This window comes from Eumetopias jubatus, unplaced genomic scaffold (assembly GCF_037043125.1).
Source record: "Eumetopias jubatus isolate StellerSeaLion01/CBP00866 unplaced genomic scaffold, mEumJub1_p1.0 scaffold_1, whole genome shotgun sequence".
Classification (NCBI taxonomy): Eukaryota; Metazoa; Chordata; class Mammalia; order Carnivora; family Otariidae; genus Eumetopias; species Eumetopias jubatus.
The window spans coordinates 200,653,517-200,666,359 of record NW_028274807.1 but is presented as its reverse complement, the minus strand read 5'-3'; the positions used below and the strand labels follow the sequence as shown (position 1 = coordinate 200,666,359).

The 12,843-nt window shown below is 39.8% G+C and overlaps 1 protein-coding gene across 1 annotated transcript; it reads right to left on the bottom strand.

The window, feature by feature from the left end:
* Window positions 1–2,525: 2,525 nt before the first annotated feature.
* Window positions 2,526–11,208, bottom strand: SPINK8 (serine peptidase inhibitor Kazal type 8 (putative)). Its single transcript, XM_028124309.2, has 4 exons — window positions 11,070–11,208; window positions 9,078–9,124; window positions 8,171–8,292; window positions 2,526–2,601 (listed from the first exon to the last, which is right to left on the bottom strand). Exons 1-4 carry the CDS (start codon window positions 11,206–11,208, stop codon window positions 2,526–2,528), a joined length of 384 nt encoding a protein of 127 aa, XP_027980110.2.
* Between the last annotated feature and the right edge of the window lie 1,635 nt (window positions 11,209–12,843).

Genomic DNA, 12,843 nt, shown 5'->3' with positions numbered 1-12,843 from the left:
TGCTGTATGTTTTCTTGCTGCTTATTTAGACACACATTCTCAATATTAGCTTATTGTTTTTAGGAATGGCAAATATCCTCTGGTTCTGTCAGCTGTCTACTAACTTACCATAGTGTCCTTTATTTATCAGAGATCTTCAACCCAACTGAAATATTGATTGGGAATGAAATGAATTTTTAGAATAGTTTAGAAAAAACTAACAATCATATTACTTAAGTTATGATCTAGGAGCGTGGACAGTCTCTCCGTTATTCATATGATTTTAAATACCCTTAGAGTTTTAAAGTTTTTTTCTTTGGAAGCCCTGAGTATTTTTATTCTTTATAGTTAATTTCCAGATACTTCATAGTTTTTGTTTCTATTTTGAGTGATGTATTATTTTTTATTTTTTAATTGGGTGTTACTGCTGTAAAGAACTCTTACTGATTTTGTGGACTGATCTTGCCTCCAGCACAATTTCAGAATCCCCTTAATAGTGTTAATAGTTTGTGGCTAAGCCCACCCTGCTCCCTGCTCAGCCAGGAGCCTGCTTCTCCCTCTCCCGTTCCCCCTGCTTGTGTTCCCTCTCCTGCTGTCTCTCTCTCTGTCAAATAAATAAAATCTTAAAAAAAAAAAGAATGAAATCTTGCCATTTGCAATGACATAGAACTAGAGGGTATTATGTTAAGCAAAATAAGTCAGAGAAAGACACATACCATATGATTTCACTCATCTGTGGAATTTAAGAAACGAAACAAATGAGCAAAGGAAAAAAAGACAAACAAGAAACAGACTTTTTTTTAAAAGATTTTATTTATTTGAGAGAGAGAGAGAGAGCATGAGGGGGGGAGGGCCAGAGGGAAAAGCAGACACCCCGCTGAGTGGGGAGCCTGATGTGGGGCTTGATCCTGGGACTCTGGGATCATGACCTAAGCTGAAGGCAGATGCTTAACTGACTGAGCCACCCAGGCACCCCCATTAGCTCTAGAGAACAAACTGATGGTTACCACAGGGAAGGTGAGTGGGGGCGATGGGTGAAATAGCTAATGGGAATTAAGGAGTACGCTTATGATGAACACTGAGTAATGTATAGAATTGTTGAATCACTATATTGTACACCTGAAACTAATATAATACTGTGTATAAACTATATTAGAATTTAAAAAACTCAATTAAAAAGACATTTAACATTTAATCCAGGATTACCTGCTACAGTGTGGGTGGACCTCATCCAATCAGCTGAAGGTCTTATTGAAACAAAAGACCAACCTTTCTGAGCGAAAAGAAATTCTGCCAGCAGAAAGCTTTCAGACACCATCTTATTGATATTCTTAAGATTAAAAGCATCTCTTTGAAGTTACAAACTTGAAAAAGACATAAGACCAGAAGTTTAATTGGAAAGGGCTATGGTCCAGATATAAGAGAAGGGGATTCAGCAGGATTTTTTATGAATTAGCCCAGGCAAAGGCATCTGACAGAGGTAGAGGAAATGTAAGGTCTCTTTATAGTTACCCCAAATCATGGAAGTGCCTAAAAGTCTTTATATTTCTCTCTAGTAGAACTAGAGAACTTTCAGGTTATAGACCTTCCCCAAGTGAGTAATATGTATGCTGGTCTATACATCAGTTGAGTCTTGTCAACTTGTTGAGATTGTGTCAGAAGATATTGTCATAAAATTATTACCAAAGTATATAATTTCTTTTTTACCTGCTTTACCTTCCACGTTTTTTATATTTTGTTCCAAGATGACTTTCCCCAGTCTTGTTTCTGTGCTTCATAACTCTACAATGATCTTTATGGCATCAGCTGAGTTCTTGCTTTGGCCCTATGACCCTGAAGTCAAAGACACAATATCTAGGCCAGAGCTAAGCAAGACCTGGTCCATTCACTCTCTGAATAACCTTTCATGTTCCAGTTAGTGTCTTTTATCAATATACCAGAAATTGGGGGGGGGAGCCTGGGTGGCTCAGTTAAGTGTCTGCCTTCGGCTTAGGTCATGATCCCAGGGTCCTGGGATCGAGTGTCCCCTGCTCAGTGGGGAGTCTGCTTTTCGCTCTGCTCCTCCCCTCTGCTCGTGCATGCTCTCTCTCTCTCTCTCTCAAATAAATCTTTAAGAAAAATATCCCAGAAATTGGGTATGGCAGGGAACAGAAAGGTGGACTGGATGTTCTTAACTACTGAATTATTAGGCAGAAATACTCTTATTTCCCCAGAAGATATTATATTTGAGATGGCTCGGAAAATTTGAACATGAAATACATATTAGAAGATGACAGGGTACTAATTAGGTGTGATTACAGCATTGTGGGCATGTAAGGAAATGTCCATACTTCTTAGTAAAATGACCTGATGTCTAAGACGTGCGTTAATATATTTAGACAAAAAAAAAAAAAAGAATAATGAAGGAAATGTGGCAAACACTTTATACTTTGTTGGATTGGTATGATAGGCATATGATATTATATTGTATCTAGTTTTATGTTTGAAATTTTTTATAGCAAAACATTTAAAGCTCTCTACAACATATCAGTATATCTGGTTTACTCCTAAAAATGAAAAATGAGAGTGACTTTACTTACACATGGTCCATCGTACAGTTTAGTTATGTTAAGCCCTTTGTATCTGAAAGAAATTATATTTTGAAATGGTTATTTTTGCTTTATGGCATATTATAAATTATGACTAAATTTCACTTGATAATCTTTAGCTAAGTTTGAGAAGGAAAAACACTGCTTATAGTGAATTCTTATGTAGCAAATATTTAAAAATCCCTATTGTTATAGATCTTTATTTGTCAAAGATATTTGATATGTGAAACATACTCAGCCTTAAATATAGAAAATTAAAAATAATCTTGAATATTTAAGTAGAAATCCAGAGTATCATAAAAAGAATATGCAATAAAATTAAAGTATGAATTTGATGAAAGATAAGACTAAGACATTACTACTGACCTTACAGAAATAAAAATGATTATAAAGGAATACTATGAACAATTGTTATGTCAACAGTTAGATAATCTAGATGAAATGGACAAATCCCTAGAAAAACACAAATTAGAAGAAATATGGACAAATTACTGAAACACTCTGACTCAAGAAGAAATAGGAAATCTCAACAGACCTGTATCAAGTAAAGAGATTGAATCAGTAATAAAAAACCTCTTAATAAAGAAAAGTTCAGGACCAGGTATCTTCTTCATTAGCGAACACTACCAAACATTTAAGAGCAAATACCAATCCTTTTCAAACTCAAGTAATGGAGGAGGAAAAAACACGTGCTAATCATTCTATGAAGCCAGAATTACCATGATAGCAAAGACAAAAACATCACACACACACACCCACACACACCACCACCACCACCACCACCACCACCACCACCACCACCACCACCACACACACACACCACCACACACACACACACACCACACACACCACCACCACCACACACACACACCACACACACACACACACACACACACACACACAACTATAGACCAAATCCCTTATGCATATAGATGTAAAAATTCGCAACTAAACTATAGCAAGCTGAACCCAACAGCATATTAAAAGAATTAGACACTGTGACCAGGATTTATCCCAAGAATGCAGGGTGGTTCAACCCAAAAATATCAACCAATGCAATAGCATCACATTAATAGAATGAAGGAGGTAAAAAGCTCATGTTCATCTCAATTTATATTAAAAAAATCCCTTATTTGACAAAATTCAACACCTTTTCATAATAAAAACACTCAGAAACAAGGAATAGAAGGGACCTTCCTTGACATGATAAACAACACTTACGAAAAACCCACAGCAATATCATACTCAATGGTGAAAGACAAAGATTTCTTTCTAAGATCAGAAACAAGACAAAGATACCCATTTTCACCATCAATATTCAACATTATGCTGAAAGTTCTAACCAGGGCGAGAAAAAGAAATTAAAGGCATCCAAAATTTCATTTGTCAATTTTACCTCAATAAAGCTGGGGTAGGGGGAGAGATCCAAATTGGAAAGGAAGAAGTAAAACTATCTCTATTTGAAGATGACATGATTCTACATATAGAAAATCCCAAAGAATTCATATAAAAACTACTAAAGCTAATAAATTCAGCACTGTTTCAGGGTACAGATCAACACATGAAAATCAGTTGTGTTTCTATATAGCAACAATGAATAGGCTGAAAATAAAATTAATAAAACAATTCCAGGGGCGCCTGGCTGGCTCAAGTTGGTTAAGCATCTGCCTTCGGCTCAAGTCATTATCCCAGTGTCCTGGGATTGAGCCCTGCGTCAGGCTCCCTGTTCAGTGGGGAGTCTGCTTCTCCCTCTGCTCCTATACCCCCCACCCCCGCTCATGCTCTCGCTCTCTGTCTGAAATAAATAAAATCTCTAAAAAAAAAATTAAAAAAAAAATTCCATTTACGGGGGAGTCTGGTTGGCTCAGTTGGTAGAGCATGCAACTCTCCTGAGGTCATAAGTTCAAGTCCCATGCTGGGCATGGAGCCTACTTAAAAAACAAAGAAACAACAACAATCCCATTTACAATAGCATCCAAAAAAATAAAATACTTCTGAATAAATGTAGCTCAGGAGGTGAAAGACTTGTACACTGAAAACTAAAAAACAGTTCTGAAAGAAATTAATGAAGTCCTGATAAATGGAAACTCTCCCATGCTCATGGACTGGAAGACTTAATGTTGTTGAAATGTCCATACTACCGAAAGCAATCTACAAAGTCCATGTAATCCCTATCCAAATACCAATGGCATTTTTTTTTTTTTGTAGAAATGGAAAAGCTTACTTTCAAATTCATATGGAGTTGCAAGAGGTCCTGCGTGGCCAGAACCATTGAAAAAAAGAAAAGTTGGAGAACCCCAAAATCCCAATTTCAAAAACTTACTACCATGATACAGAAACTGTGTGGCACTGGCATTAGGATAGACCTAAAGAACAATGGAATGAGATTGAGAGTGCAGGATAAATTCAAACATCTGTGACAAATTGATTTTTGACAAGGGTGCCAAGGCCTCTCAGTGATAGAAGGAATAGTCTTTTCAACAAATGGTGCTGGGACAACTAGATAATCACATGCAAAAGAATGAAGCTGGACCTCTGTCTCACACCATAACAAAAATTAACTGAAAAATAGATCTACAACCTAAATTTTTTTTAAAGATTTTATTTATTGGGGTGCCTGGGTGGCACAGATGGTTAAGCGTCTGCCTTCAGCTCAGGTCATGATCTCCAGGTCCTGGGATCAAGCCCCACATCGGGCTCCCTGCTCAGCAGGGAGTCTGCTTCTCCCTCTTCCTCTCCCTCTCCCCACTGCTCCTGCTCTCTCTCTCTCTGTATCTCACTGTCTCAAATGAATACATAAAAAAATTCTTAAAAAAAAAGATTTTATTTATTTGACAGAGAGAGAGATAAAGCACAAGCAGGGGGAACAGCAGAAGGTGAGGGAGAAGCAGGCTCCCCCCTGAGCAGGGAGGCCAGTGGGACTGGATCCCAGGACCCTGGGACCATACCTGAGTTGAAGGCAGATGCTTAACTGACTGAGCCACCCAGGCATCCCTACAACCTAAATGTAATAGCCAAGACTATAAAACTCTTAGAAGAAAACATAGGGGTAAGTCTTCATGCCCTTGGATTTTACAGAGGCTCCTTAGGTATGACACTGAAAGCAGAAGAAGCAGCTGGAAAAAAAAAAATATATATATATATACATTGGACTTGATCAAAATTCAAAACTTTGTGCATCAAAATACATTATCAGGAAAGTGGAAGACAGTCTACAGAATGGGAGAATATATTTACAAATAATAATATTTAGTATTAAGAATATATAGAGAACTCTTACAGTTCAAAAATAAAAAGACAGAATGAAGTAAAAAAAATGGGCACCTGGGTGGCTCAGTCGTTAACCGTCTGCCTTCGGCTCAGGTCATGATCCCAGAGTTCTGGGATCGAGTCCCACGTCGGGCTCCTGGCTCAGTGGGGAGCCTGCTTCTCCCTCGGACCCTCTCCCCTCTCATGCTGTTTCTCGCTCGCTCTCTCTCTCTCAAATAAATAAAATAAAATCTTTTTTAAAAATGGGGCAAAAGACTCAAATAGACATGTCTCCAGAGAAGGTATACAGATGGCCAACGAGTACATGAAGATGCCTAACATCATTAGTCATTAGGGAAATGTAGATTAAAACCATAGTGAGATATCATTTCACATCCACAGGATGGATATTAAAAAACGTTGGGGAGAAGGTGAGGAAATTGGAACCCTCAATGTGGCTGGCAGGGATTTAAAATGGTCCAGTCCCTGTGGGAAACATTTGGTGGCTTCTCAGTAAGTTACACATATAATTACTACAGGACCCAGCAAGTTCCGCTCCTAAGTTTATACCCCAAACATTGAAAACAGGTGCTCAAGTACATACCTTCACATAAAGGTTCATAGCAGCACTATTCACAGTAGCTAAAATGAGGAAACAACCCAAATGAGAACTTGTTGCTTCAAAATACTAAAGACAGTCCTTCAGGCTGAAGTGAAAAGACACTAGACACTAGAACCTCAAATCCACATGAAGAAACAGAACCAGTAAAGGTAACTATATAGGGAAAAAGAAAAGATAGTATAAATGTATGTTTTGTCTATAATTTTTTCTCCTCTCTGATTGAAAAGGCAACTACATAAATTTTATGTAATAAAATAGCAATAATTACAAATCTATATTGATGGGCATCCATGCATGAAGGTGTAATTTGCATGATAATAATATACAAAGGAGGGGATAGAATGGAGCTATCAGGAGCAAAGTTTTTAAAAATACTTTGGTAATTAATGTGGTATCAGTCCAAACTAGATTATTATACATTAAAATCCTTTCATTCCCCTATTAACCACTAAGAATATATTTCAGAAAATACTAGTCAGTGTGAGTTCTTTGAAAGTCATCTATCTCTCAAGTATCTCCTGGTTTTAGCCTTCTATGGGTCTGTGATGTTCTAAATTCCCCAGACTGTACATTCTGATTGTCAGCTGTCTGTACCGGTGATGGAGGCTGACACTAAAGTTGTTCACCTCACACGTTTTTTATGGGTTCTGTAAATTTTGGTATTTATGCAGCAAGGCATGCAGGAAAGTCCAATCCTGCCCAGCTTGACATCTCTTACTGTGACCAGGATTATTTTAAACAATAAATCTTATTTTATTTTTTTAGTTTTTTAAAGATTTTATTTATTTAATTGACAGAGAGAGAGACACACACAGTGAGAGCAGGAACACAAGCAGTGGGAGCGGGAGAGGGGGAAGCAGGCCTCCCGCCGAGCAGGGAGCCAGATGTGGGGCTCAATCCCAGGACCCTGGGATCATGACCTGAGCCGAAGGCAGTCGCTTAACTGACTGAGCCACCCAGGTGCCCCCGTGACCAGGATTATTATTTCTTCTTTTAAGGAGAAGACAAGAGGAAGGAGAGAAAGAAAATTTTATCTACACATCCTGTCTGCTTTTTCTCTCTCTTGAAATATTGGACTTAATCTCTAAAATTTAGTCATCCAAGGGTGTTGCTTTTTCCTTAAAGGAGAAAGCAGATGTCAGGGAATCCTCCTCCAAACTCTGTAAGGCAGCCTCCTTGATGAAAACCTCTGTACCTTGCTGTTCCTCTTGAACCAAAGCATTGGCCACTTCATGTCTAACATATGGTGGGCCCAAAGACCAAGCCGTGAAAGCTAAAGTGTGAAAGCTAAAAGAAAGTTGGAAGCTAAAGAAAGTTGTTTGAGAGGATAATACCGATTCAAGAATCAATAAAGCGACAGCTGGGAAGATTCTTCACCCGGCACCTCTTCCTCTTCTTCATCAGGCTTTTGTTCTTTGGCTTGAGGGGCTTGAGGGTAACCCTCATCTGCAGTCACATGATCTGAATGCTGTGGCTTGTTGCTGCTGAGAACTTTCCACTTGATACTTGTCAAGGCCAGACAGAACACTCTAGACTCAATGGGTTTCTGTTTCTGTAATTGTGTGAATGGGATCACTTCTGAGAGCATAAGGGAAGATGGAAGAAATGGAGGAACAGATCATGGAGGAGTCACTGGAGAGAAGATCTAACCAGTAGGAAGCGTTCTGAAGAGGTTACTCCTATCTTGGCTACCTTTAGCCTCCTGACTGGGAGAAAGAATAAAAAGACTTACAGGATTTGGGAGCAGAGATGGCATTCACCACTGTAAGTAACCTGGTCACTGCCACATATGGGTTCACTTGGCTTGATGTAAGAGAAAATCCAGCACTTATTTATATTCCCAGTGCACTCCGCCTGAAAATGAGACACAGATTACTGCTTCAGATGCCTTCCTCCAGGACCTCTGGCCATTGTCACTGGTAGTGGGATAGGGGGCTTGAAGAAGGAATGCTAGACCAAGCATCCAGGGAACAGTCTTTAGCAGCTTTGGGGTTTGACCCCTGGAACGTACCCAACAATATGACTATAATATAATATATACTATAATGTAACATATAATCTGTGAACTCCCCAGTCTAAGATGTAAGTTCCTCTGGATGAAAATCCCTGCCCTACCAACCACAAAATGTGATTGTTAGATTACAGAAAGGAACATGTCCTGAAGGTTAGACTTTTCTTATGAACATTACTGAGTGACTTGTGTGTGGTGCTTCAGACAGCAGTGATGTCAAATTTATCACAGCAGAGGTAGGGTGTAGAAGGAAGGGGACAGAGAGACTATTTGTGGGGCTTTAGTGTGGGGGAGGCAGGATGTACATTTTAGCCTATCTCGGCTGAAAGAATGTCCACTGCAGCACAGGACTGACCTGAACTTGAGCCATGACTTCATCATCCATTTAATGGTTCAAAATACTTGGCTTCTATCCCACAAGAGAGTATGAACTGATTGGAATAATGCATGGGAAGAGGGCTCAGGAACATATGAAATGTGCTACACACAGTTGATGACCCAGCTTTTACTGTGGTGTTATTCCCACACAAGTCCCCTCTGCCCCCACCTCTCAGAAGAAAGCTCTGGGGACTATCCAGGAAACTGGCTTACTCCCCATTATTCTTGGGAACCAAGAAGTAGAGCTCACCTTTGTCTCTTGTAGGCGAGCCCCTGTGCCTGTAGGAAGAGGGAAATCTGGAAGACAAAAACACATTCGGAAGAGTTGCTGCTCTGTCTTCTGACCTTAGGGAAAAAAAGCTAGGGTGAGGGAGACCCTGCTTGGCACACGGGAAGCAACAGATCCCATCAGAAGGTAGAGATTAAATTAATCATCAGTGGCCCATGATTTAATCATGAGTGCCTTTGTGGAATTGTATAAAATATTTAGACAGGAGAGATTCCATTTTGAAGCTCTATTTTCCTTTCTAACTAATGAACTCTTGAACTGGGCCGGAAGGGGTCATTGTATTACAAACAGTTGCTTGTAAAATCCAACAGAACAACAGGTCCTCAGACCATAAAACTGTTGACATGACCTTTATGAAGACAGAAACATTGACTAATGCATTCCAGGAGGAGTTTTGTTTGATAGCACCTATAAAATAATCGACTAGGTAGTCACCAAAAGCAGCTCAACTGGTTAGCACTGAATTCAGTTCTTTTCTCCTCTTTATATCCTGTAGTTACCCTCTTTCTTTCTCATAAAACCCCTCTTGCTTTCCCATGTGAGCAGGACACTTTTCTGGTTACTCTGGAAACTGTGCTTGCCAAATGGCAATTCCGAGACCTCAGATAGAGGTCTTTTTCAGTTTTGCCTCTTTTTCTCAGTTGACACTGTTATAATGGAACCTCCATAAAAATCCTAAACCAAAAGGTTTGGAGAGCTTCCCAGTTGAACACACTGAGGTGCTGGGAGGGTGGTATGCTCAGAGAGGGCACAGAAGCTCTCTGCCCCTTCCCATATACCTTGCCCTATGCATCCATTTGGCTGTTCCTGAGTTGTGTCCTTTATAATAAACTGGTAACAGTAAGTAAAGCACTGTCCTGAGTTCTGTGAGCCATTCTAGCAAATTACTGAACCTGAGGAGGGGGTCAGGGGAACTCCTGACTTATAGCTCGTTGGTTAGAAGTACTGGAGGCCCAGTCTTGTGACTGCTGTCCCAAGTAGGGGCAGTCTTGTGGGACTGAGTCCTTAACTGTGGTGTTTGGATGGATGCCAGATAGAAGTGCCATAATTATATTAAATTGTGGGATACCCAGTTGGTATCCACAGAAAATGGGAAGATTGCTTGGTGTGGAAAACCCACACGTTTGGTGTCAGACGTGTTAGAGTAGAAAGAAATAGTTTTTTCTTCAGTAGAAGAAGAAAAGGGGTTTTCCCCATAAGATATTAGAGGCAGGAAGAACAGTTTTCAATTTGTTACAGAGCCTCTTAAGATGTGAAAAAAATGTTTTAAGTGAGAGAAAGCACCAATAGAAAGTAAAAAATTGAAAGTAAATGAGAATTTCAGAGTCCAGATGGAAACAGGAGCTGTTGAGTGTAGAGGCTGCTTTTAGGCAACAGGCTTGAGCAATAGAAATCTGAAGAAGGCAAGAGGGCCCACAGTGACCACCGACAACCAAGTTAACACAAACAGGCTCGTGAAGCAATCCACATGAAATAGCCATAGGCCCTAACTGACCAATTACAGCCACGCACAGTTCCTCAGATTACCAAAAAAAGGGAAAATTCCGTAAGTCCCCATACTTCCTCATTCCGCCATATAACTATAGCCCCTCACCACCACCTCCTGGCAGTCTGTGCTTTGCTGTCCTGCCTGATACTCCCTTTGGGGTTTGAGAAATGTAAATATACAGATTCTGGAAATGAATGTTTTTAAGGCTTGAATGCCTCGGTAGTAATCAGGTATTTTGGAAAGTTCGTGGTCCTGGGTTTGGAAGGTCTGGATTTGACTCCCAGCTTTGATACCAATGACATTGAGGGAATCCTCTCTTCCTCTGGGTTTCAGTTTCTACATCTGTAACATAAAGGAATTAGTATTAAACAAAACTGAACAGCACTTCCACTCCTGCCTCTGCTTTTCCTGTAATACTGGATATACCCCGGGAAACGTGGGCAGAGCAAGGATACATAACTCACCAACTGCAAGGGCAGCCCACACAGAAATGGCCAGGACAAGGGTGGCATTCGAGAAAACCTCCTTCATGGTGGCAGAAGAGCTATGAAAATACGCAGCCTTTGATGGTAGGAGAGAGCAAGTTCCATGTGAAGTACGCATTCTCACAGAGATCCCACATTGACCAGGAAATGAAGTCTAAATCCTTCAAGTATGTTCTTTCCCCAGGCCATTTGGAATGAATTTTGTCTGATGCAATTAAGTGGCTTCATTTATTTCTCTAGAACAATTGGACATTAGAAGAAAATGATCTCAAAATGGAATTTTAGAAGATGCCAGAAAAAGAGCTAGTAAAGACTATCTGCAGGGGATCATTTGATAAAGAATAGGCACCAAGAACTTTGCGATTAAATGTTTAAAAGTTGGTATTTATCTCTGAGGTAAGAAGGGCAGTCACTAGGAAGTTCAGTGACACGTGTTAAATCAACAGACAATAAAAGGAAGGAACAAAACAACATTTCTTAATCCTTTCTTAATCTTCCATATTATTACTTTGGTGTTAATATTTAGTAATCAATATCAGTATTGAAGGGAAAACCGTAGAGTATTTACCAACAGCTTACTTGCATTATTGAAAATATTATAGTACAAGGCAGTTGACATTATTTATATGGTTTTGATACATTTTCCAGGCAAATTATATATCTAGGTAATTTCTGCCCAAGACCCTCCCTGAGTAAAAACAAATAATAAATAATATAACCCTTTTCCTACTCAAAAGTTTGCAAATTAGTATGTCCACTTTACCTGCTGGGACTCCCATAGTTGCTGTGAGAAACAGGCTGGACGAGATATTTTTTATTTCCAGTTGGTTGATAATGAAATTACGACGTGTATGGGAATGGTTGGGTGAGGGAGGGAATGTCTTTTCAAGGCTGAGATGCCTGGCAGCAGAAGAGAGTGACCTTTGTTTTTAAAGATTTTTTTATTATTTTTGAGTGAACTCTACACGCAATGGGAGGCTCGAACCCACAACCTGGACATCAAGAGTCACACACGCCACTCACTGAGCCAGCCAGGCACATTCCTGAAGTTAGGAATGTGGTCACAACTCATACCTATTTCTTCCAACTCCAAATTCTGTCATGCTTAAATTTCGTGAATTTCTATTTCAGTTTTTTAAGGGTGGTATGTACTGTCCACTACCACTCCAGAATTTAGTCGTTCTTGCCAAACCTGGACCTAGCAATGTAGAGATGTGTCCTACCCAAATACTGAATTCTTATATTTTTATCTGTATAGCAATCGTTGTATCTAGGACAGCTTTGGGTGTGTAGACCGTACTATAAATTGCCACAGCCTCATATGCTGTTACTTATTTCATCAGTAGTCAAAACTCTGTATTCAGTTTATTGAAACCTTTAATTTAGAAGGTTTCTAATACTAACTCACAGAATCTTAAAGTGGAAAGTTACCTTATATGGAATCTGCCAGGTTCAGCCTTGTTGAGTAGAGTTGAATCCTGGGATGGAGTGCTCTTTCCATGAGCACTAAACGATAGTTCTTTCTACCACTTGGAACAAAAGTCCCTCAAAACACCAACTTTTGGGGCTCCTGGGTGGCTCATTCGTTAAGTGTCTGCCTTCGGCTCAGGTCATGATCCCAGGGTCCTGGGATTGAGCCCCACATCCGGCTCCCTGCTTGGCGGGAAGCCTGTTTCTCCCTTTCCCACTCCCCCTGCTTGTGTTCCTGCTCTCGCTACCTCTCTCTCTGTCAAATAAATAAAATCTTACACAC